Here is a 26,299-nt window from a genome sequence, read left to right as displayed (position 1 = left end):
GCGCGCTGCGCCGCAGGGGCCCCACTGCAGGGCTCCCCAAGACCTCGCGACGCTCGGCAGGGCGCCCACAGCCCTGCGGGTCAGAGAGCTGTCACTTCCACGCCCCCGCGGGCTGGGAGCCGCTGGAGCCTAGCAACAGCCTGCCAGCCCGGGCCCAGCGCCAGCCATTTTACGGCAGCAGGCCCCGCCCCCGTGCGCCACCGAGGGCGGGAAGGAGGTGTGAGGCACGAGCCAGCCAGTCCGCGCCACCATCTCCGGCCCTGCGCCCTGTCATTGGCCGAGAGCCGGGCGGTGCGGCGTGGCCGTAAGGCGTGGCCGGGTGTCGTGAGGCCTGCCTTCGGGCTACCTCGCAGTCGGCCGCGGGGGGGTTGGCCTGGGTGTCATTGGCTCTGGGAAGCGGCAGCAGAGGCAGGGACCACTCGGGGTCTGGTGTCGGCACAGCCATGGCTGGCGCGCTGGTGCGGAAAGCGGCGGACTATGTCCGAAGCAAGGATTTCCGGGACTACCTCATGAGGTGACGAGCGCCGCAGGCCGGACCCCGCAACCCGGAGGGGCGCCCGGGAGGCTGCGACCCGTGCAGTCCGCGACGAGGGCGGCCGCGAGGACGCGGTGGCCCCGGGCAGCGGGTGGGCCCGGGCCCAGGCGAGAGGGTGCGCTTGTCAGGGGGGCCCCACCCAGACCCCTCCCGGACCGCCACACCCCGAAGCGGACGGCGTAGAGAGCCGGTGACAGTGGGCGCCCCTCAGGGCGGGGGTGACAGTGGGTGTCCTCTCCCGGCAGGGTGACAGTGGGCGCCCCTCAGGGCGGGGGTGACAGTGGGCGCCCCTCAGGGCGGGGGTGACAGTGGGTGTCCTCTGCTGGCAGGGTGACAGTGGGCCCCCCTCAGGGCGGGAGTGACAGCGAGTGTCCTCTCCTGGCAGGGTGACAGTGGGCACCCCTCAAGGCAGGGGTGACATTGAGTCCCCTTCGGGGAGTGGGTGACGGTGGGCGTCCCTCCTGGCCAGGGTGACCATGGGGACGCCTCTCCTGGTAGGCATAACAGTGGACATTCTTCCCGGCCAGAGTGGCAGTGGGGACCGGGAGGTCCCCACGGAAGTGACAGTGGGCGCCCCTCAGGACAGGGTGACCATGGGGACGCCTCTCCCCGCAGGGGTGACAGTGGGCGCCCCTCAGGGCAGGGTGACCCGGCAGAGGTGACAGAGGCTCGTTCCTCTCCCATGGTTGGCAGTGGGAACGTCCCTCCAGGCCAGGTGACAGTGGCTCGTTCCTCTCCCATGGTTGGCAGTGGGAACGTCCCTCCAGGCCAGGTGACAGTGGCTCGCTCCTCCGGGCGGGAGTGGTTTCCTGGCCGGTTTCTACCAGATCCTCGGAGTGGGTCGCCGGTCACCTGCGGCCGTCCAGGTGTGCCAGAGGCCGCGACCTGGACGTGGGGTGGGGAGACGCCAGCGGGAGGCGCTGCTGAGAGCGCGGCGCGGCGCTGTTGGAGCGGAGCTTCGGGTGCTCCCAGCGCGCTTCCGGGACAGCGGAAATAAAATGTGCTGGCTTTGGGTTCGCCTTTCGGTTTTCTCATGATAAGGACTTTAAGCTTGGGAGGAAGTACAATTCAAGATGTTTTTATATACGAAATTCTGTCAACCAAAGTAAAGTGATGTGTCTCTCAGGACATACTTTTTCTTCTTGTTCTATTTTCTGTTAACTCCTCCCTTCCAGTTAGAAACAAAGAGCATTCGCGGTTGGAAAGCCTGAAAATACAATTTCTATAATTTATTTGCACCTCTAATCTTGAGGCGCTTGCTTTTATTTCAAAATATTGAATATAACTTTGAAGCAGTTTTAGGTTATTTAGGAGTGTAATTTTAGTTAGTTTTTCAGTGTATGATTTTAAAATTTAGGTAAGTGTACAGCTGCGTTTTTTTTTCAGTAGTTAATAGTGTGGTCAAGAGGTAAAGAGATGAAAGCTGAGGAGGAATAAATCCTGTTATAACCACACAAAAGGGATAGTATGAAGGCAACTTGATTTTAGCAATAAAAAAGTTTTAAATCCTGAATTTTATTGGAAATACTTTTTACTTCTACTTTTATAGAGCAGTAGGATAGGAAAAATAATTCAGTCTGCCATATGGTAAACTTGTAAACAGAAGCTTCACTTCTGACTTTCAAAAAAAGACATTTCTATGCTTAAATAGAACTATGATTAATTAAGATGGATGTTTAGTACTGCGGAGCACAGCAATTTACCAGATTAATGGTAGTAAAAACGTGAACAAAGTAGCAATCTGAGGATATGCTCTTAATCCTTGCTGTTAAGTTTCTTTACAGCTTTGAATATTACTTTAGCTTTTTACTAATGTATTGGATAATGAGCCTTCCTAATAGGTACAGCTAAGGTTAACATTGTATGGTAAAATTAAAAATACAGTTATGACCCCTAGCTATATAAAAATTATGCTGATAATTGCTTAACAGTTTTCTTTTCTTTTCTTTTCTTTTTTTTTTTTTTTGAGACAGAGTTTCGCTCTTGTGGCCTGGGCTGGAGTGCACTGGCACTATTTTGGCTCATCCAAACCTCCACCCCCTGGGTTCAAGTGATTTTTCTACCTTAGCTTCCCAAGTAGCTGGGATTACAAGCATGCGCCACCACGCCCAGCTAATTTTGTATTTTTAGTAGAGACGGGGTTTCTCCATGTTGGTCAGGCTGGTCTCGAACTCCCGATTTCAGGTGATCCGCCCACCTCGGCCTCCCAAAGTGCTGGGGTTAACAGGTGTGAGCCACCACACCCAGCCCTAACAGTTTTATTACATAGGAAGAATTTGTTAAATATATTTTCAAGGAAGAGAGTTCTGCTTTTCTAAGTGTTATATTTTCTTCTACTAAATGGGTTTCCAAGAGCCAGACTTTTCGATAGGATACTAGAGTATATCATCTAACCTTTTTTTTCTAAAATTAACTTTATGTAGCTTTAAATTTTTATACTTTCTCCAGTATTTAATTCAATTACACTTTGACTAAATAAGGAAAAGAAGAGAATTGCATTACTCAGAACAGTGTTGCCTGGTAGAGCACCAGACTAAGATTCAGAAGAATAACTCACAGTCCAGGATCCCCAGCAAGTTGATCCCAGCAGACTTTGTCCATCAAATGGATTTAATGATAATGCTCTTTATGGGTTATCAAGAAAATTAAATTGGATAAGGGATGTGAAAATACTTGGAAACTCCAAATCACTCTACATTTTATTATATCCTTCTGTTTTTGCAAGCGAAAACATTTTTTAAAATTTACAGTTATTTAGAAAGTTAAAATCTTGTGTGAGCCATAAAGCTGTATGATCTTGAACTGAAATTATTTTTGAAAGGTGAACACGTGATGTGAAACATTCAGCTGACCTGTTTTCCCTGCCATTCTTGGCAGCAGTGGGAATTCATGCTAGGTCTGCCAAACAGTGATCGAGGGCCAGTTTGAGGTCAGGTATCAAAACTCTGACCAGAAGCTTTTTATTTTAGTGTCTCCTCCCCTAGAAAGAGAAACCTTTCTTCCTAGAACGTATCAGAGGAAAGTACTTCCTGTTTGTTCTTCCAAGCTTTTCTCTTACAGCCTGGCTTTTCTTTAGCAAAGGAGAATAAAATATAAAGCAGAAAACGTCATCGTATCTCTTTTCTTCTAATTAGAAACAAGGTTCCATCCCTTCCTCTTTTTACTTCATCAGTTGCCGGTTGTACATACTTTGCATCCTCTGCATTCTTTTTGTAGCCTACTGAAGGGGTCTAGAGGTTTTCTCAACTAAAGCTGTTCTAGAATTTTAAAAATTAATAACATAATTGAGTTTTTCAGCATAAATTTAAAATCATATTTTATACAGATTATAAATTTATTTCAATCATGTTTTATGAATCAAGTTGAACATTCTTACTAAACTGAATTTCCAAGTGTATTTATTTATTTAGAGACAGGGCATTACTCTGTCACCCAGGCTGGAGTGCAATGGCATGATCATAGCTCACTGTAACCTCCCACTCCTGGGCTTGAGTGAGCCTCCTGCCTCAGCCTCCCAAGTAGCTAGGGCTACAGGTGTGCACAATTATACCTGGCTAGTTTTTTGTTTTTTCTTAGAGATGGGACCTTGCTATGTTGCCCAGGCTGTTCTTGATCTCCCAGCGTCAAGCAGTCCTCCCATCTTGGCCTCCCAAAGCTCTGGGATTATAGGCATGAACCACTGTGCCCAGCCCATCCACATGTATTTTAAATGATTTTTTTTTTTCACTGAAAGAGGTTATGAAACAGGCTCTCACTTAGGACACCTAAGAACCAAAGGCAATGTGTGGACTTTGATTGGGCCTGGTGTGAAAAAACAGCTGGAAAAGGCATTACTGGGATAACAGAACACTTAAATAGGATCTCGGTATTAAATAATATTAAATAATTATTGACAATTGTTAATTGTGATAATAGTACTGTTAAACCTAGGTGATGAGTTTGAATGATGGGTTTGAAGCCCAGCTCTTGCTTTCCAGCTTTGTGAGCTTGGGCAAATTGTTTAGCTTTTGTGCTTTGGTAGCTGTTTAATGACATAGTATAGCGCTTGACAAAAGTAAATGTTCAATTTATTTTTTATTGTAACTAATATTGCATGTTTAATCCCCAAGATTTCTGGTACTCTCTTTTTGGTACTTTCTTCTATCTCTTCTTACTTACCTTGATTAGGATCTTGAATCAAGAACTTCCTGGGTCTCTATTCCAATACCTTTTTCTTAAGAAACTATTCCCTCACCTTTCTTATTGACAGAATAGAAAAAGAGAGCTCTTCTTTGCTTTTCCTCTTCTCTCATTCTCCTTCCTGGATTTCTGGTTAAGAAGAATAAATTAGAATGAGCAAAAAAGTTTTGAGGTAGGACATATATTTTAATGATTAACTCAATCAAGGTCTGTGCAGCTTTATTCTAGAGACTTATTCCTCTTCTCAAGTTTGTATATTACAGTAAAGGTGAATGGATACACACACACACACACACACATATGTATTTGTATATGTGTGCAGAGGATGTTTTCTTAAGAAGAACCTAGATCATAGAGTGCTTTAAAATCAGTTAATCACTTAGCATGCTTATGAATCTGAAGTTAGTGGGATGTTTGCATTGAATATTCTCAAGTTGATGAGGTATTCTAAATTAATTTTAACTTCTGAGTCTCCAGGAAAGCTTTCAGAATTATACTTACTACCCAGGTGAGAAGTTGCAGTAAAATGAAAGTGAATCTTTCCCAAACTTGTGGAATATTAGAGTTGGAACAGGCCTTAGAAATTCCAGTGCTTCATTTGCCACATGAGAAGGCTGATATCTGAACCAAACAGACAACTTCAGAACCTCTGGATACCAAACTTGTGAAGCTAAAACAGAAATGTCAACTTGGGATTTAAAGGAAAATAGTAATGCATAGAAATGGTTTTGAAAAGAAGGTTTTAGATATTTTTGTGCTCCATGTTTTCCTGCATATGTCTCCCTTTTCTCTGCCAAACTGCTTTTCACACCCAGTCCTTGGACTCTTTGAGCACTTCCCTGCCATATAATTGACTTTCAGAAATTGAATGAAGCTGTAAATGTTCAAGCAGGACGGCCATAAGTATCTCTTAATATCTGGATAGTCCAGTCACAAAGGTCTTTACTGTCATTCAGCTGACTTTTGGCTTGCTAAATATAGCTGAATATCACAAATTCTAATTGTTAAAACCCTCCCTCATTTTAATTTGAACTAGAAAACTAGACAAAATTTGGTAAGAATAAATTTCAGCAAACTGTAGAATTATGATCTAAAATATCTCAAAATTTTGTCCCGTTTTACTTTGAATAATATTAGAAATATACTATGCTAGGCTGTCAGTTGGATCCTTTTAGTACTACATAAGTAAGTTATAAATTACCTAAATTGCTCTCAGTACTTTCAGAGAAAGCTAACATTACCGTAATTTTGGAAGAATTAGAGACTGACCTAAAAACAGCTCCTCTCCTCCTTTTCAAATCTCTTCCTGGTTCAGCCTGCCTGCCTCCACTTCTGCCTCTACCATGTCCATCAGGGTGACCTAGCAGCCCTACGAGGTGTTCACCTCCGGCCCCCGGGCCTTCAGCAGCTGCTCCTACATGAGCAGGCCCAGTGCCCGCATCAGCTCCTTGATTGTCTCCCGAGTGGACAGCAGTAACAGCTTCCAGGGTGGCCTGGGCACCGGCATGGGTCTGCCACTGCACTCCAGCCTGGCTAACAGAGCGAGACTGTCTCAAAAAAAAAAAAAAAGAATAAATAATAATAATAATAATAATTGTAACTGATATGCCAGGAAAGGAGAGAAAATGGAATCATATAAAATGCTCATTTAAAACCATAAAAGGCAGAAAAAGAATGGAAGGCAAAAAAAGAACAAAGAACAAGGACAACAAATAGGAAACAGTAACAAATATGGTAAATAGTAATACAACTATACCAATAATTACTTTGAGTATCAGTAGACTAAAAGTACCAATTAAAAGACATATTGTACGAGTGGATCAAAAAGTAAGACTCAATATACATTGTCTACAAGAAACCCACTTTAAATGTAAATACACATCTAGATTAAAAGTAAATAGGTAGAGATAGGTGTACCATGTTAACATTAATCAAGAAAAGGCGTTGGTAGCTATAGATGGAGCATACTTCAGAGCAAGGAAAATTACCAGGGATAAAGAGAGACATTACATATGATAATGGGATCAATTCTCCAAAAAGACATATGCAATGGTTAATTTTAGGTGTCAACTTTACTGGGTTAACAGATACCCAGATAGATGGTAAAACATTATTTCTGGGCATGTTTATGCAGGTGTTTCTGGAAGAGATTGGCATTTGAATCAGTAGACTGAGTAAAGAAGATGTGCCCTCACCCATGTAAGTGGGCATCATTTAATCTGTTGAGGGCCCCAGTAGAACAGAAAGGTAGAGAAGAGACAATTTGCTCTCTCTTCTGGAGCTTGGACATCCATTTTCTTCTGCCATCAGACATCAGAACACTAGGTTCTTGGGCTTTTGGACTCTAGGATTTACACCAGTGGCCCTTCAGGTTCTCAGGGCCTTTAGCCTCGGACTGAGTTACACCATCGGCTCCCCTAGTTCTCAGGCCTTTGGACTCAGACTGAGTTACAGCACTGGCTTTACTGATTCTCCAGCTTATGAGACTTATTACTTCTATAACAGCATAAGCCAATTTCCATTAAAAATTATATATATATATATATATATATACACACACACACACAGGTACGTGTATATGTATCTATAGCTATACATCTTCTATTAGTTCTGTCTCTCTGGAGAGACTTAATACAGGTAACAGTCTTTAATGTGTATGTACCATTAGAGCATTAAAACACATGAGGCAAAAACTGATAGAATTGCAAGAAAAAATAGATAAATCCACTAATATAATTGGAGATTTCACCCCTCCATCATAAATAGACCCAGCAGGCAGAAAATCAGTACCGACATAATTTAACTCAACAAAACAATGAATCAACTGGATACGGTGAACATCAGTAGACTGCTACATGTAACAGCAGCAGAATATACATTCTTCTCAAGCTCACATGGAACACTCACCAAGATAAATTATATTCTGGCAAATAGAACACACCTTAACCAATTTAAAAGACTAGAAATCATATGGTGTGTGCTTTGGAATTAAACTAGAAGTCACTAACAGAAAGCTGGAAAATCCCCAATACTTGGAGATTAAACAGCACACTTCTAAATAACTCTGGGTCAAAGAATAAATCTCAAGATATATTTTTTAATATTTTGAACTAAATAAAAGTGCAAACACAACTTATCAGAATTTGTGGGATACAGTTAAAGCAGTGATTAGAGAGAATTTTTATAGCATTGGATGCATATATTAGAAAACAAGAAGGTTCTAAAATCAATCATCTAAGCCTCCACCTTTCAAAACTAAAAAAAAGAAAAAAGCAAATTAGAATGAAAATAAGCAGAAGAAAGGAAATACAGTAGCTCTCCACCCCCTTATCCACAGTTTGCTTTCTGCAGTTTCAGTTACTTGTGGCCAAACTAAGGTCTGAAAATATTAAGTGGAAAGTTCCAGGAACAACCAATTCATAAACTATAAATTTTGTGTCATTCTGAGTAGCGTGATGAAATCTCATGCCATCCCACTTTGTCCTTCTTGAAACATGAACCATCCCTTTGTCCACCATCTGTATGCCGTAGATGCTACCTACTTGTTAGTCACTTAGTCATCCCACCTAGTCACTTAGCCATTGTTGTGGTATTGCAGTGCTTCTGTTCAAGTAACCCTTATTTTATTTAATGATGGCCCCAAAGTACAAGACTAGTGATGCTGGTACTTTGAATATGCCAAAGATAAGCCACAAAGTACTTTTTTTAAGTGAATAGGTGAAAGTTAAAGTCCCAGCACGTTATTCTGTGGACATCAACGCACAGATTTTGGAGTTTAAATGGAGAGGGCAGTAAACCCAAAAATAGCCAACACAGTATTGGAGGAGAAGAACAAAGTTGGAGGACTGACATTACCTAACTTTAAAACTTACTATAGAGCCACAGTAATCCAGACAGCGTGGTATTGGCAAAGGAATAGACAGATCAATCAATGGAACAGAATAAAGTGCCCGGAAGTAGACCTACATAAACAAAGTCAACTAAATTTTGACAAAGGAGCAAAGGCAAAACAATGTAGTAAAGACAGTCTTTTCAACAAATAGTGCTGGACAACTGGACGTGCAATTGCAAAAAAAAAAAAACACGAATGTAGACACAGACCTTATACTACTTACAAAAATTCACTCAAAAAGGATCACAGACCTAAATGTAAATCACAAACTATAAAACTCCTAGCAGATAATTTAGGAGAAAATCTAAATTACCTTGGGTTTGGTGATGAGTTTTTCTGATACAAGACCGAAGACATGATCCCAGAAATAATTGATAAGCTGGACTTCATAAAAGTTAAAAAGTGAAAGATGCTGTCAAGAGAATGAAAAGAGAATATAGGAGAAAATATTTGCAGAGGACATAACTGATAAAGGCCTTTTCCAAAATATACAAAGAACTCTTAAAACTTAACAATAAGGCCAGGCGTGGTGGCTCACGCCTGTAATTCCAGCACGTTGGGAGGCCAAGGCAGGCAGATCACTTGAGGTCAAGAGTTTGAGACCAGCCTGGCCAACATGGTGAAACCTCTACCTAATTCTCTACTAAAATACAGAAATTAGCCAGGTGTGGTGACGGGTGCCTGTGATCCCAGCTACTTGGGAGGCTGAGGCAGGAGAATCACTTGAACCCGGGAGGCGGAGGTTGCAGTCAGCCAAGATCATGCCACTGCACTCCATCCTGAGCAACAGAGCAAGACTCCCTCTCAAAAAAACAAGCCAACAAAACCCACAAAAACAAAACTCAACAATAAGAAAGGAACTCAATTAAAAATGGGCCGAAGACCTAAACAGATACCTCACCGTGTTCAGATGGCAAATAAGCATGTGAAAAGAAGCTCTGCCAAAAATTGGACACCACTGTTCTACATCATATGTCATCAGGGAAATGCAAATTAAAACAAGATACCACTAAACATCTATTAGAAAGGTCAAAAGGCAGAATGCTGACAAAAGCAAATGCTGATTAGGATGTGAATCAACAGGGACTCTCATTCATTGCTGGTGGGAATGCAAAATCATACAGCCACTTTGGAAAACAGTTTGGCAGTTTCTTACACATTCTTTGGTATTTACCCCTAGGAGTTGAACACTTAGGTCCACACAAAAACCTGCATGTGGATTTTTATAGAGGTTTTATTCATAACTGCCAAAACTTGGAAGCAAATAAGATGTCCTTTGGTAGGTGAATGGCAAAGTAAATTGTGGTACATCCAGACAATGGAATATTATTCAGCACTAAAAAGTGAGCTATGAAACCGTGAAAAGACATGAGGGAAACTTAAATTCATGTTACTGAATGAAAGAAGCCAGTCTGAAAAGGCTGCATACTACCTGATTCCAACTACTCAACGTTCTGGAAAAGGCAAAATTACGGAGATAGTCAAAAGATCAGTGGTTGCAAGGGTTTAGGTGGAGCACAGAGGATTTTTAGAGAGTGAAACTACTGTAAAACACTATAATGATGGATGCATGGCATTATATGTTCATCCAAACCCACAGGATGTACAGCACTAACAGTGAACCTTAATGTAGATATGGAGTTTGGGTAACAATCCTGTGTCAATGTAAGTTTCGTGATTGTGATAAATACAGCATGGGCGGGGGATGTAGATAATGGGAGAGTGCGTGCATGTTTCGGGACTGGGTGTATATGGAAGGTTTCTGTACTTTGATTCAGTTTTACTGTGAACCTAAAACTTCTCTGAAAATAAAGTTGAGTTTTTAAAAAAACAGAATACTTAATTTTTAACTGGAAATACAGTTTCTCCTCCATGAGAATTTGAAATCATAAGAAAGTCTATGAGCTTTGTGTTTGTTTGCTTTTTTACTGAAAATAAAGGCAGCATACCAAATAAAAAGAAAATCAAGAATATTTTCTAAATGGTTTTGCATTACTGTCCCCAAATTGCAGTTTCTATGTGGCTTATAAATTTATCTCCCTTTTTTTTTTGAAACAGGTAATAATACATATTTGGAAGCGTTTTTTTTCTAATTTGGTTCTGGACAAATATGCTTTTCAGATATTTTGATTGAGTCATTGATTCATGCATTCTAGAAAACCCTGACTTAGAATTGAGGGATGTTGAGTTGTAGTGTTTTGTATTTAACAGACATATTTAAACTGACTTTACTCTCAGATTGTTTTACAGTAATCAATGTGATTATATTCATGTAGGACTTTTGAATTGAGCAGGGTATGAAGGCAGAAGTTAATTCTCCCTTATTCTCATACATTTGTAATTCTCCCTTATTCTCATACATTTGTAATTCTCCCTTATTCTCATACGTTTGTAATCTCCCTTATTCTCATACATTTGTAATCTGTTGTAAAATAGGATATAATCAAGCTGTTGTATGATTTAAGGAGAGAGTCTTAAAGGAAAAACTAAGTTATGTCCAAGTTGAAACTTCACATTGTAAGTACTACATCCTTTAAAATATTTTTATAGGGAAAAAAATGTGCCCTTGGTTATTCATAGTTACCTAAAGGGCCAGTGTTCAGATACTGACAAAGGTATTTGAAGGAGAGCAATGCCGTAGGTGACTGACTGTTCTAGCTAGATTATGCTGTGTGATCTGGTAAGGTTACCAGTCTCTCTGCTATAAAGCATTGTGGTCAGTTTGTACTTGCTGTGAAATATAATTTGGATAATTATATTTGTATATATAATTATATGAATGATACATATTTCATAATATAACCTATCTGAAGCACATAGTAGTACCCCCTCATCTGCAGTTTCTCCTTCTATGGTTTTAGTCACTCAAGGCCAGTTGTGGTCCAAAAAAATATTACAGTATTGTGAAAGAGAGAGTAACCACATTCTCGAAATTTTTATATCAGTTTATTGTCATAATTATTCTATTTTATTATTAGTAATTGTTGTCAATCTCTTACTCTGCCTAATTTATAAATTAAACATTATCGTAGGTATGTATGTATAGGAGAAAAACATAGTATATATAGGGTTCGGTATTATCCCCGGTTTCAGGCATCCACTGGAGGTCTTAGAATGCATCCCCTGAGGATAACGGGGACTACTGTATTATTAGCACCATCAACAATTATTTTCATGTTACAAATTATAATCTCTGTGCTCTCTAAAACAAAACAACTAGTAGAATTCTTTGGACTTGAGTGTGTTTATAAAGGATTTCATTATTTCATTTTTCCCCCTGCCGTACTGCTCAATTTTATTATTTTATTTCAATAACTCTTTCAGTAGCTCAACTTTGAGATTTTGCCCTAAGAGAAGAGCTCAGGTATAACCTGGCAAGAGAAATTGTTATTTCAGAAATAAAAGTAACTCAATATAAGTTTTTGGTGTATTTTTAAATTTAACATTCTGGAAAACAGCATTGACATTTTTACTGTTCATTCATTCATTCAACAAATATTTTTTAAATTCCAGTTTAAATGCCAGGCACTACTTTAAGTAGTCCAGTAGTAACAAAAATACATCCCTCCAGGGGTTCACATTCTGGTGCAATGTGTTAGTAAGCAGAAGGGAAAGTTTCATTGTTAATAGAATTCTGCAGCAGTATGCTTCTCTGCAACTTACCACTTTTAAGGAAATATTTCCTCGAAAGCTGTGCTGTCCAATTTGAGAGCCACTAGCCACAGGTGGCTACTGATCACTTGAAATGTGACTAGTTCAAGCTGAGATGTGCCATAAGTGTAAAATACACACTAGAGTCCAAATAATTGTATGAAAAAAGCATGTAAAAGGTTTAATGAATAGTTTTTATTGATTACATTTTGAAATTAAAATTTTTTTGCATACATATGAATTAAATAAACTATTAATACAAGTAATTTCTGTGGTTTCTTTTTACTTTTCTACCTTTCTTTTCTTTTTTTTTTTCCTTTTTTTTTCCAGACAGGGTCTTGCTCTGTTGCCCAGGCTGGAGTACAGTGGTGTGATCTTACCTCACTGCAGACTTGAACTCCTGGGCTCAAACAATCCTCTGCAGGCACAAACCACCCATGACCAGCTAATTTTTAAAATATATTTGTGTATAGATGGGGTCTCACTGTGTTGCCCAGATTGATAGTGAACTCCTGGCCTCAAGCAATCCTCCTGCCTTAGCCTCCCAAAGTGCTGGGATTACAGGCATAAGCCACTGTGCCCGGCCTTCTTTTTAGTTTTCTTAATGTGGCTTCTAGAAGTTTTAAGTTACATACGTGGCTTGTATTTGTGCCTTGCATTATATTTCTATTGGACAGTTCTGCTCTAAGGATTGCACTTATTTTCCATAAAATTAAGATCTAATTTCGTTAAGTCAAAGTTCTTATTAGAAATAATATTACTTGATCTTTTAAAAATAATAAAAGAATGTACACTGTTAACATTGTAGTCCTGTTACTGAAATTTGAATACAGATGTGAGGTTACAGTAACCTAATAAGACCAAAATCATTTGATTTTTTTTTCTTCTTTTTTCCATGTCTCTCCTGTCTGAACTTCGGTGACTCTTCACAAAATAGTACGGTAAGAAAATTATTTCCATCCATTTCAGGCTTTTGCAGACTTTCTGCATTAAGAGAGTTACGGATAACAGACTTAGCGTCCTTTGCTTGTGAGAGCCTCTCTAGCCGCCATGGCTGGCAGGTTGTGAAGGTTGCCTGCTGCACCTTGGCCTGTCCCGGGGAGCCTAGACACGAGCTCTGTCAGAGCCATGCTCCTGGGGCTGCTCCCTACTCCTGTTTTTAGAAACAAGCATATAATTACTTCATTGATAATAGTCACAGTGGAGCCTGGCAACTGATGAAAGGAAATAGAGAAAGAAAAAGAGAAAGCAGGAAAAGAAGGGTGGGATGATTTTTTCCTGTAGGGTGGAGTTCATTTCCATGGCTTGATTTCCACACAGGAGATGGTGTTGTATAATTCTGCTGGAACTTTCTTTTCAGCACAATTAAGAATTATAATGAAGTAAAATGTTTTCCATTTAATCCAACATATGTTAATTTCTTTTTGAATTTTAATAAAGTTCCTTATTTTTCTCAAAATTGACTGCTGAATACCTGACAGAGCATAAATCAATTGTATTCTAAAAAAGGGAAGAGAGAACTAGAATATTGTACTAGATAGAAAAGATGCATTATAAACTTTGTCAGGTCAGGTATTTTAGTAAACTAGTGTTAAAATGATTTTTACCTTTTGTATTCTTAAGAAATATATTTTCAGTGTAGCTCAACACTTACAGTCATAAGTGTATGTGTAGTTCTTAACTTGCAGAACTCTGTTTCCTATAATCTAACACTCATCACACTTAAACTTTTTTTTTTTATTTTTATTTTTTGAGATGGAGTCTTGCTCTGTTGCCCAGTCTAGAGTACAGTGGCACGATCTTGGCTCACTACAACCTCTGCTTCAGGGGTTCAAGAGATTCTCCTGCCTCAGCCTCCCGAGTAGCTGGGATTACAGGTGTGAGCCACCACACCCAGCTAATTTTTGTATTTTTAGTAGAGACGGGGTTTCACCATGTTGGTCAGGCTGGTCTCGAACTCCTGACCTCATGATCCGCCTGCCTCGGCCTCCCAAAGTACTGGGATTGCAGGTGTGAGCCACCACGCCTGGCCCACACTTAAACTTTTAATACCATCACTTAGCCAGGAATCTCCCAAGGCTACTTTAGGTTTAGATTTATTCCATTGTCCATTTCTGCTTTAGCCCCACCTGTGAAAGAAGACACATTCACAACCGGTGGTAGAGAAACTGTGGTTTATAGAATAAACTCTTAGAATAACTCTTCAGGCTCTGTTGTAGCCCTGGGTTCATGCATGATAACGTAGACAAAAACACCACCATACAGTGCAGAGGAGTGGCAAGAGAGTAAATGGAAAAGGAGATGAAAATAGACCAAGTGGAGGAAGGCCTGGTCAAAAAAGGAGGAAAAGGAAGATCACTATGGAATAATAGAGAGTTGAAAAATGAAGTGACACCCAATAACAGGACGGGTAAGAAAAGAAGTAAGTAGGTAAGGGAGAGATAGATACTCTCCCTAACAAAAGTCTGGGGAATAAGGAAAAAAGAAAACTGGCCATATCTCATCTGAATGTAAGAAATTAAGGGTCATTGTTAATAGAATTCTGCAGGAGTGCACTTCTCTCCAACTTGTCATTTTCTTTCTTTTTTTTTTTTTTTCTGAGACAGAGTCTCGCTCTGTCACCCAGGCTGGAGTGCAGTGGTGCAGTCTTGGCTCACTGCAACCTTCACCTCCCGGGTTCAAGCAATTCTCTGCCTCAGCCTCCCAAGTAGCTGGGATTACAGTCACCTGCCACCACGCCCGGCTAATTTTTGTAGTAGAGACAGGGTTTTACCATGTTGGCCAGGCTAGTCTTGAACTCCTGACCTCGTGATCCACCCGCCTCAGCCTCCCAAAGTGCTGGGATTACAGGCGTGAGCCACTGCACCCAACCCAACTTGTCATTTTCAAAGAAATATTTCCTGTAAAGCCTTGCTGTCCAATTTGAGAGCCACTAGTCACCTCATCTAAATGTAAGAAATTAAGTGAAAGTTGCAGTAGTATCTTAGATAATATGCAGTCTGAATGCAAGAGGACTAATTAGCCAGCCCAGAATCTCAAGATTCTTTAAACCAACTGTGCCTAATTTACAGAGTTTATAACTCACATGTTAAACCCTGAAATACTTATCATGATGGCTATATGGGAACTTTGACCTTTTATAGTTATTTAAATGACCTTGTGGCTTTCATGTTAAATAAACATTTTAAAATATTCTATCATGCCAAATCCAATTCCCATTTATTTTTCTTATATTTCCCTTGGTTTACCACTTTTTAGGGAATCTTTGGATTTTAACCCCTCGTCAATCATAGAAGCAAAGTCTAGAAATGTATTTAGCAGTCTGAATTTAACCTAAACATTATGATAGGCAGAAGTCAAGCAAAGACTGTTTTTACTCTTTAGTGTTAGGATAACTAAAAGGGGTGTTTAGCCAACAAGATGTGGTTTCTTTCAGATTTGAAAATATTATTTCCAAATTCTAAATTAATGAAACAATTTTTCATTTTTAATGAACAAAAGCCACAAGCCTTATTTTATTTCAGCATCTAAAATTAAATTGATTGTGGCTGCTGTCAAACACAGACGACTTCACTTTGGTATCCTTGGATGAATGTAGCTGTAGAATGAAAAACTATTGGTTTATTTCTTTAATATTAATATAAGTTTTTGCTATTATGTCAAAAGTACTTTCCAATCTTAATTTCTTAGTGTCTGGGGTCCTGGGTATTGATTTCCAAGTTCTTTTATCTTAGAATAGCTCATATAAGCTGAAAAACAATTCATTCCCTTATTAAGTTTCTTTCTTCAGAAAAGTACCCAATTTAGGGTCTGCATTTTAAGAATTATTAACAAATATCTTAATAAAAATTTGGGAAAAGGAGTGTGGATAGATTTAAACATTAAAATTATGGAGAATAGTTCTAACAGGGTTTGAATTATAGCAACGATGAATTGTGTAAGAAGTGAATCTTATTTTTATTTTTAAATTTTCTAAATGGGACAATCAGAGACGACTTGGTTGTAGTATGGAAACCAGTAGGGACCTTGGGAAGCTGCCAAACCCTTTCTGGCTCTGGGCCCAGCTGTAAGACCTGCTGATTCCTACAGGAACACTTGGACAATCCAATACCTAAATGTTAACCATCAGTTAACCCAGTAAACCTGCAAGATGGAAACGAAGATTTGTTTTCGCGAGTTTCACATGGTTATTTAAAGTAAGGGAAATTTCAGCTGTTTATAGTTCTGTCTTAACTTTCTCCTCTCTTCATTCTTTTCCTCTCATGTTTTGTAGCATTTCTGGGGCCCAGTAGCCAACTGGGGTCTTCCCATTGCTGCCATCAATGACATGAAAAAGTCTCCAGAGATTATCAGTGGGCGGATGACATTCGGTAAGAATGCAGATTTGGATAATCGGGGGACTTTCAACATAGTAGAGCTCCTGCTTGCATTTCAAGATTGTAGCACTAGATGTTACAGTCACTATTAGAAAGTCACATACAGAATGTGATGGCATGGAAGAGTGTTACTTCTCTATGTGAGTAAGAAACAAGATTAATTAGAAATATTTATCTAGGAAGTAGTAACATCTTATTTGCCTTTCAGATTTAGCACACCCAACTGAAGACTGTGTCATCTGAATCATTCTAATAGTCACTCTAATGATTTATATTATGAACTTTTTTGGGGGAAAGTGTCATTAAACTTACTTGAAACCCTGATATTTGAACATAAAACTATTGTGGAGGGAATAAATAACAATTCTTTCAGATAATGAATGGATTATAAGCAACTCCAGGAGACAAAAAAAGTGGCTAAAACAAATTTCAGCCTACTCTTGCTCTGAAATATGTTCCTTAAATGTTTAAGTAATTAACAAAAACGCATAGCAGTACAGTAAATTTTTTTATGAGCTTCCTATTCATACAGGCATTTAAGTAACAACTTTTATCTGTCAAAGGCTTTCGCAGAAGAGGTTCTTTTTTGATCAAGGCAATGGAACTGTTCATCTCTGTGGTCCTATCAACCCTCTCAGTTTTCTAAGTTATTGATTGACTTTGCTCTGCTATTTTTGGCAGCCCTCTGTTGCTATTCTTTGACATTCATGAGATTTGCCTACAAGGTACAGCCTCGGAACTGGCTTCTGTTTGCATGCCACGCAACAAATGAAGTAGCCCAGCTCATCCAGGGAGGGCGGCTTATCAAACACGAGTAAGCAGATTCAATTTAGTTACTTTCTTTTCAGGAATTTGAGGAATTGGGGAGAATGAAACTAAAATCTTTTCTGAGGGAGTACTGTGGGACTGGAGTGTGTATAGATGTGCTTTAGCAGTTGGGGAAACAACTTACTAAAACATGAAAGTTAACATGAACTAGGATACAGGCTGAGCATCCCAAATCCAAAAATCTGAAATGCTCCAAAATATGAAACCTTTAGAGTGCCAACATGACACTCAAAGGAAGTGCTCATTGGAGCATTTTGGATTTTGGACTTTCAGTTTAGGGATGCTCAACTGGTATAATCCAGTTATTCCAAAATCTGAAAAAATCTGAAACATGTCTGGGCCTAAGCATTTCAGATGAGGGATACCCAACCTATATTACTGTTTTTATAAGTTGTAAGTTGAAATAAATGTTATGTAAAGGTGTCTTTTTAAAGCCATCCAAAGCCCTTGCGATTGGCATTGAAATTTTGTTTCTCATCGAATTTTTCTTTTTGTTTCTTTCCAGGATGACTAAAAAGGCATCTGCATAACAATGGAAAATGAAGAACAAGGTCTTGAAGGGACAGCATTGCCAGCTGCTGCTGAGTCACAGATTTCATTATAAATAGCCTCACTAAGGAAAATACACTGAATGCTATTTTTACTAACCATTCTATTTTTATAGAAATAGCTGAGAGTTTCTAAACCAACTCTCTGCTGCCTTACAAGTATTAAATATTTTACTTCTTTCCATAAAGAGTAGCTCAAAATATGCAATTAATTTAATAATTTCTGATGATGGTTTTATCTGCAGGAATATGTATATTATCTATTAGAATTTACTTAATGAAAAACTGAAGAGAACAAAATTTGTAACTACTAGCACTTAAGTACTCCTAATTCTTAACATTGTCTTTAATGACCACAAGACAACCAACAGCTGGCCACGTACTTAAAATCTTGTCCCCACTGTTTAAAAATGTTATCTGTGTATTTCCATGCAGTGTGTATATTGAGATGCTGTAACTTAATGGCAATAAATGATTTAAATATTTGTTAAATGAGTATGATTAAATATCTTGCTGCATTCCCTAGGAAACTGCAGAACAATATATCTGAAAAGACAATTATAGGTGAAAATGGAACTCTGAAAACTATGAAGATGGCTGGAGGAAATGCAGAGCTGGAAGGCCAGTGTTTTCTGGAAAGCACGGACAGTCCAGCTACGCAGAACGCATTCTTTCTCTTATGGGCAAGTGTTATTAATAGAAGCGCCTCTCAGTCACTGAGACTCAGGCCAGTCACATGAGTGTTCTGGGCTTCTCTTTCCCTCTTTGTAAAAAGTTGCAGAGGTGATCCCTGTGGTGATCTAAGAATTGTGCTGCTTTCCAGAGAAAGCTGTTGAGATTGCAGTCTCACAGGAATGGGCTGATCCCGTGGTCCAGCACAGCACTAGGTGCTCGGATGGAGGAATCAACTTTCAGGGGAGGGATGGAGCCGTTAACTAGGAGCTGCTCCGGAGAGGTCTGACCAAATGACTGAAAATATCCTAAGAGCATAGTCCTGATTTCTTATTTCACATTATACAGTTAAGTTAGCGTTTTTTTAAAAAAATGCAACTTGAATCTGATTACAGTTTCCCATTCTCTATGTGGTAGCAGATGAGGGCAGCAGAGAAGCCCGTGATGAGCAGAGGGGAAGTCTGTGAGGTGCAGACTCCCTCAAGGGTCCATATCATATTCTGTCACTTTTTTTTTTTTTTTTTTGAGACAAGGTCTCACTCTGTGGCCCAGGCTGGAGTGCAGTGGTGCAATCACAGTTCACTGCAACCTCCACCTCCTGGATTCAAGTGATTCTTCTGCCTCAGCCTCCCAAGTAGCTGGGATTACAGGCATGCGCCACCACACCCGACTAATTTTTGTATTTTTAGTAGAGGCGGGGTTTCGCCATGTTGGCCAGGATGGTCCCGAACTCCTGGCCTCAAGTGATCTGCCTGCTTCCCAAAGGGCTGGGATTACAGGCATGAGCCACTGCACCCTGCTTCATATTCTGTCACTTTTATTTTCTTTTTAAGGTGCTATACAGTTCACAAAGCATTGTCATATGTGTTCTATTTGGGCCTCGCACAGCACTGTGGAGCAGGCTGGTCATTTATTTATAGAGGAGGGAACAGGTTGTGAAGCTGTGAAACACCTGTATTTGGCAGGGCCAGGGCACACACCTGTCTGGTAACGCTGCTCCTGCCACACTGCAGCTGGGACCATGGCAGGACAGACACTGCAGGAACCCTGCCACGCCACAGCTCCGTCAGACTCAGCTTCCACAGTTAAGTAGAGCTGAGCATGGTAGAAAAAACTAGCATGAAGAGCTGTGGATTGGTTAAATTAAAACCACTTGTTCTACTTCATCATACAAGTAATAATACTTCCGAGACATTCTAACTCTACAGAGACACGGGGCATAGAGTGCAGCAGCTAAAGCCCTCATAGGTCTCCTCCACCCTTGGCCTATCCCTGTGGAGTCAGCCACTGTCAAGGATTTTTGGTTTGGGGTCTTTCTCTTCATCACCTTGGAAAAACTCCCAACCTGCTAGCCTTTAGTGCTGGGTAAGAAGCAAGGAGATTCTCCACACCTCCATTTCAGAGATTGGCCAGCTCCCTGAAGGCATGGCCTTGGTCAGCCCAGGTGGAAGCCTGCAGAGCACCTGGGACCAGGAGCAGATACTGCAGGTGATTCGAGCAGGAACAGGCCCTGATAAAAACCAAGGCAACAGTTTGGTTCAGTGGACTTTTCTGGTACTCCCGAGGAGAGAATATGGAGAGATAGAGGCCAGTAAGGTCATTCCTGCTGGCCAAAACCTGCATCCGAGCTGAGGGAATCCTGCGAGTGTGCAGACGCAGTCAAAGCAGGCACAGATGCAGGAGTGGCGTGGAGTCTGCTCCCTCAGAGCCACAGCTTCTGACTGTGCCTCAGAGAGAGTGACGAGGGACTCACCAGGGGAAGGACTGACAGGCACTTGGCCCGCTTAGAGGTCACAGGAAGCTTTTAACTGTCACACTTCCTCTTTCCGCACAGAGCCCTGAGCACTTGCAAAGACGAAGGCAAGAATGCAAGGCACCTGATTAGAAGCAGTAGGAAAGGATGTGAGACTTTTTCCGCTGTCGGAATTTGATTCCTAATTTCACATAGCGTTGAGACCAGTCATGATAAAGTATATTCCAGAACAAGAGTTTTTGGGTTTTTTTGCACTGTTTTGTTTGAGATGGAGTCTTGCTGTGTTGCCCAGGCTGGAGTGCAGTGACACCATCTCGACTCGCTGCAACCTCTACCTCCCAGGTTCAAGCAATTCTCCTGCCTCAGCCTCCTGAGTAGCTGGGATTACAGGTGCACACCGCCATGCCTGGCTAATTTTTGTATTTTTATTTAGTAGATACAGGTTTTCACCACGGTGGCCAGGCTTGTCTCGAAGTCTTGACCTTGTGATTTGCCCGCCTCAGCCTCCCGAAGTGCTGGGCTTACAGGCATGAGCCACTGCGCCCAGCCCAGAACAAGAGTTTTTAATGGTTCTTGGTTGCTTTAAGTTTACCATATCCAATGTCTATTGTTAGCAAAAGGCGCACTCAGAACACCTCGGAATTCAGCTTATGAGCAATAAAAGGAGACAGACCCGTTATTTAAATTGCTTTTTTCTGGGCCTTGGACATGGAAGACTTCCCAGGCAAGACTAATTCCTAGGCTCCGGGCAAGCTCTTGCTGCTCTTTCATCATGGGAATTTCCAGAGCTTGCCTTCCAGAGACAGGTGAAATACACTGTCACATTTGGTAAATGTTTGGTTTGTACTGTGAGAGCAGTATGCATGATGTTTCATCCTAAAAACTGGAAATCCGATCTGGTCTCTTTAGTATAATCTCAGAAGTCATTGCCTTAGTATCTTGATGTGTGTTAGTGGAGAACACTGCTGGCAATGGAAATGCATTAACCATTAGAGAGTCGGCATTTAAAGTAATCATAGGTGATAAGTAAAATGTGAAAACTCAGGCCGGGCGCGGTGGCTCATGCCTGTAATCCCAGCACCTTGGGAGGCCGAGGAGGGCGGATCACAAGGTCAGGAGATCGAGACCATCCTGGCTTAACATGGTGAAATCCCGTCTCTGCTAAAAATACAAAAAATTAGCCAGGCGTGGTGGCGGGCACCTGTAGTCCCACCTACTCGGGAGGCTGAGGCAGGAGAATGGCGTGACCTGGGAGGCGGAGCTTGCAGTGAGCAGAGATCGCGCCACTGCCTTCCAGCCTGGGTGACAGAGCGAGACTCCATCTCAAAAAAAGAAAAGAAAAAGATTAGGTTGATGCAGAACTTGATTACTTTAAAATCCCAACAATATATATTCAGAATTTAAACTGCCATATAACATTCTTTCTCAAAATAACTCTCAAGAACTCAAAATATTTTTCATTTAAATGACAAAATATAAAGAAAGTTAGGAGACTCAAATGAGTCATGACTAACTTCCAAGATGAAGTTCATACTAGTTGTCAACAGTAAAGTGTCATGTTGGTTTCAGCTCCAGAGGCAGTGCTTTTCTTTGTTATAATAAATTCATGGGGCAGAGGTGACAGTTGGGAAACACTTCCTGCACAAGCAAACATTCTCAACCTAGACAGTGGGAATCCTGGCACCGGGCAGCGTGACTGCAGGCTGCATGCGCAGTGAGAGTGGCCTGCATGTGGGGGTGGTGGAGAAATCAACGGCCTCTTGTTTCATAATTCTTTTTTTTTTTTTTTGAGACAGAGTCTTGCTCTGTCGCCCAGGCCGGAGTGCAGTGGCGCGATCTCGGCTCACTGCAAGCTCCGCCTCCCGGGTTCACGCCATTCTCCTGCCTCAGCCTCTCCGAGTAGCTGGGACTACAGGTGCCCGCCACCACGCCCGGCTAATTTTTTTGTATTTTTTAGTAGAGACGGGGTTTCACCGTGTTCTCGATCTCCTGACCTCGTGATCGGCCCGCCTCGGCCTCCCAAAGTGCTGAGATTACAAGCGTAAGCCACCGCGCCTGGCCCTGTTTCATAATTCTCCTCTGACTGCACTTGGCTTACTATGACATACCTCAGTTTTGTCAGCTCTCTCCCCACACTCCACATAGCAATGGTGAATTTCTGCCATTCCGAATTTCAAGTTGGGGTCAGTTACTCTTTTGTGTTTTTACATTTTTGGATTGGATTTCTCAGATGTTTTCTTAGATTGATTTGTATGGAGAATTTACAAGCCTTGTAACAAGAAAGCACAAGTTGTTGCAACACCTGAGGATACTCTGAAATTGCATCAGATTACTGAGGAGACACTACATGGGCTCAAAAATAATCATTTCTCCTTTAAGGTCTAGAAGAGAAGTGCACTCTAGACTGCATTTAGACAGCAAAGACTGAGCTGGCTCTGCCTGCAGCCCTGGCAGGTCAGTGTCTCCTGGGAATGTGGAGAGGGCAGAGGCTGCAGATGTCTGTGGAGAGGAGCCACCCACCGTGAGAAAATTGCAGTCCTGATCTTCCCTCAGGCAGCTGCTGAGAACTGACCTAAACTGGGCTGGTCACAGAGGACTCCCAGGGTTTTGCTGTTATTTTGGTTTTGGTGGATATAACAGAAATCATAGAAAAGTTGGTGAGGATTAGCTACTCCCTGACAACTTTATTATGAAAGTCACAGGTCAAAATCTGCCTTCCCTACAGACATGAGTTTAGCAAACGTTCATTAGCTAGTACATTAGCAAGGCACCTCGCTCTTCTCCTGTGTTCTTGTTGAATCGCAGCTCTTCTTCCTTTCAGGCTCTCTGAATGAGTCATCCATCTGAGGTAGATAGGACAGTATTTCAGTCAAGACATAATTCCCACCTAAACTAATAATTCCATGGGGTAGCTTAATGGTGGTTTCTGATTTCTAGTTATTAGATCACCCTCTATAGAGTAGACTCCATTAACTAAATCTCTTCACTTATACACAAGCATGGGTCCTAATGAAAAGACAGGATAAATGTTCGGCCAGGCGCGGTGGCTCATGCTTGTAATCCCAGCACTTTGGGAGGCCGAGGCGGGCCGATCACGAGGTCAGGAGATCGAGACCACGGTGAAACCCCGTCTCTACTAAAAATACAAAAAAATTAGCCGGGCGTAGTGGCGGGCGCCTGTAGTCCCAGCTACTCAGAGAGGCTGAGGCAGGAGAATGGCGTGAACCCGAGAGGCGGAGCTTGCAGTGAGCCGAGATTGCGCCACTGCACTCCAGCCTGGGTGACAGAGCAAGACTCCATCTCAAGAAAAAAAAAAAAAAAGTTCAATTCTTTCCTTCTCTACCCAATTTTAAATATAAGGAATTGATGTGATTTATCACATAAACAGAATGAAGAACAAAAACCATATGATCATCCAATAGATGAAGAAAAAGCATTTGATAACACCCAGTATCCCTTCATGATAAAAACCCTCAAGAAACTAGAAATCAAAGAAACATACCTCAGAATAATAAAAGCCATATATGACAGACCCACAGCCAACATCATAGTGAATGAGGAAGAGTTGAAAGCATTTCCCCTAAAAACTGTAAACTTTAAAGACAAAGATGCCCACTCTTCCCACTCCTATTCAACATAGTACTGCAGGTCCTAATCAGAGCAGTCAGGAAAGAGAAAGAAACGACACCCAAATTGGAAAAAGGGAAGTCAAATTATCTCTGTCCACTGATGACATGATCTTATACCTAGAAATCTCTAAAGACTCTTCCAAAAGAGTCCTAGATTTGATAAATGACTTCGGTAAAGTTGCAGGATACAAAATCAACATGCAAAGATCAGTAGCATTTCTATACACCTATAACATTCAAGCTGAGAACAAAATCAAGAATGCAATCCCATTTACAATAGCCACACACATACACAAAATACCTAGGAATCCATTGAACCAAGGAGGTGAAAGATCTCTATAAGGAGAACTACAAAACACTGATGAAATTATAGATGAAACAAATAAATGGATAAACATCCCATGCTTGTAATTGGAAGATAAATATTGTTAAAATGACCATACTGCCCAAAGCAAGATATGATTCAATGAAATTCCTACCAAATTCCAATGTCATTTTTCACAGAATTAGAAAAAAAATCTTAGAATTCATATGGAACCAAAAGAGAGCCTGAATAGCCAAAGCAATCTTAAGCAAAGAGAACAAAGCTAGAGGCATCACACTACCTGACTTCAAACTATACTACAAGGCTATAGTAACCAAAACAGCATGGTACTGGCACAAAAATAGACACATAAATCAATGGAACAAAATAGAGTACCCAGAAAGAAAGCATCATACCTACAGCCAGCTAATCTTCAACAAAGTCAACAAAAATATACACTGGGGAAAGGACACCCTATATAATAAATGATGCTGGAAAACTTGGAGAGCCATATGCAGAAGAATGAAACTGGACCCAAAGCTCTCACCATATACAAAACTTAAGATGAGTTAAAGACTTAAATGTAAGACCAGAAACTATAAAAAATCCTAGAAGAAAACCTAGGAAAAACTCTTCTGGACATTGGCCTAGGCAAAGAAGTTATCAGTAAGACTTCAAAAGCAAATGCAACAAACAAAAAATAGACATATGGGACTTAAATAATGCAAGAAACATCTGTACAGCAAAAGAAATAGGCAACAGAGTAAACAGACAATGGGAAAAGGACATGAACAGACATTTTTCAAAAGAGGATACACAAGTGGCCAAAAAACATGAAAAAATGCTCAACATCACTGATCAGAGAAATGCAAAGTAAAACCACGATGAGATACCATCTCACATCAGTCAGAATAGCTATTATGAAAAAGTAAAAAAGCAACAGATATTGGCAAGAATGCAGAGAAAAGAGGACACTTAAACACTGTGGTGGGAAGGTAAATTAGCACAACATTCATAAAAGCAGGATAGAGATTGCTCAAGAACTAAAAATAGAGAAACCATTCAATCCAGCAATCCCACTACTAGGTATCGACCCAAGGGAAAAGAAATTGAAAAGACACCTGCTCTCATATGTTTATCACAGCACTATTTGCAGTAACAAAGTTTGGAATCAACCTAAGTGTCCATCAACAGATGATTGGATTCAGAAAATGTAGTATATGTGCACCGTGGAATACTATGCAGCCATAAAGAATGAAATCATATCTTTTGCAGCAACATGGATGGAGCTGGAGGCCGTTGTCATAATTAAAATAACTCCAAAACAGAAAATCAAATACCACATGTTCTTACTTCTATGTGGGAGCTAAATAATAGGTACACATGAACATACTGACACTGGGAACCCCATTTATAAAATCTGATGGCTTTCTCCTGCCACCTTGTGAAGAAGGTGCCTGCTTCCCTTTTGCCTTCTGCCATGATTGTTAGTTTCTGGAGGCCTCTGCAGCTATGCAGAACTGTGAGTCAATTAAAACTCTTTCCTTTAGAAATTACCCAGTCTCAGGTAGTATCTTCATAGCAGTGTCAGAACCGACTAATATGTTCACTGAAAGCCCAGACTTCACCACTATCCAAAATATCCATGTCACAAAACTGCACTTGTACCTCCTGAATCTATAAAAATAAAAATTAAAAGTTAAAAAGTAAGGAATTGGTGTAATAGCTATTTCAGTAGTGATAAATTATTTTGAATGTTTTGTTTTGAGCATAGCAGACTCCTGAGTTTTCATAGATTTAATGGGTTTCTATCAACTATGATACTATTCTCTTTGGCTCAAAGGTCCTACCTTTGGCCACTGAGAGCCCTTTAATGGTGTCCCTTTGATACGATCCCATCAATCTGAAAGCTTTAATGTTTGTTGGTACAAG

The 26,299-nt window shown here is 40.8% G+C and overlaps 1 protein-coding gene across 3 annotated transcripts; it reads left to right on the top strand.

Moving 5' to 3' along the window:
* Positions 1-315: 315 nt before the first annotated feature.
* On the top strand, positions 316-18,495 carry MPC1 (mitochondrial pyruvate carrier 1). 3 transcript variants are annotated; one of them, XM_058435673.1, is made up of 5 exons: positions 316-514; positions 4,451-4,454; positions 16,531-16,627; positions 17,315-17,447; positions 17,967-18,495. In XM_058435673.1, exons 1-5 carry the CDS (start codon positions 444-446, stop codon positions 17,989-17,991), a joined length of 330 nt encoding a protein of 109 aa, XP_058291656.1. In that variant the 5' UTR covers positions 316-443; the 3' UTR covers positions 17,992-18,495. The 3 variants fall into 3 exon arrangements, with proteins under 3 accessions (XP_058291656.1, XP_058291654.1, XP_058291655.1); XM_058435671.1 differs by lacking the exons at positions 316-514; positions 4,451-4,454 and adding an exon at positions 13,857-14,667; XM_058435672.1 differs by lacking the exons at positions 316-514; positions 4,451-4,454 and adding an exon at positions 13,857-14,679.
* The last annotated feature ends 7,804 nt before the right edge of the window (positions 18,496-26,299 follow it).

The sequence above is a fragment of the Hylobates moloch genome, unplaced genomic scaffold (genome assembly GCF_009828535.3).
Source record: "Hylobates moloch isolate HMO894 unplaced genomic scaffold, HMol_V3 SCAFFOLD_2, whole genome shotgun sequence".
Taxonomy (NCBI): domain Eukaryota; kingdom Metazoa; phylum Chordata; class Mammalia; order Primates; family Hylobatidae; genus Hylobates; species Hylobates moloch.
The sequence above is the reverse complement of the archived record's forward strand: the minus strand, read 5'-3'. Positions and strand labels throughout refer to the sequence as shown.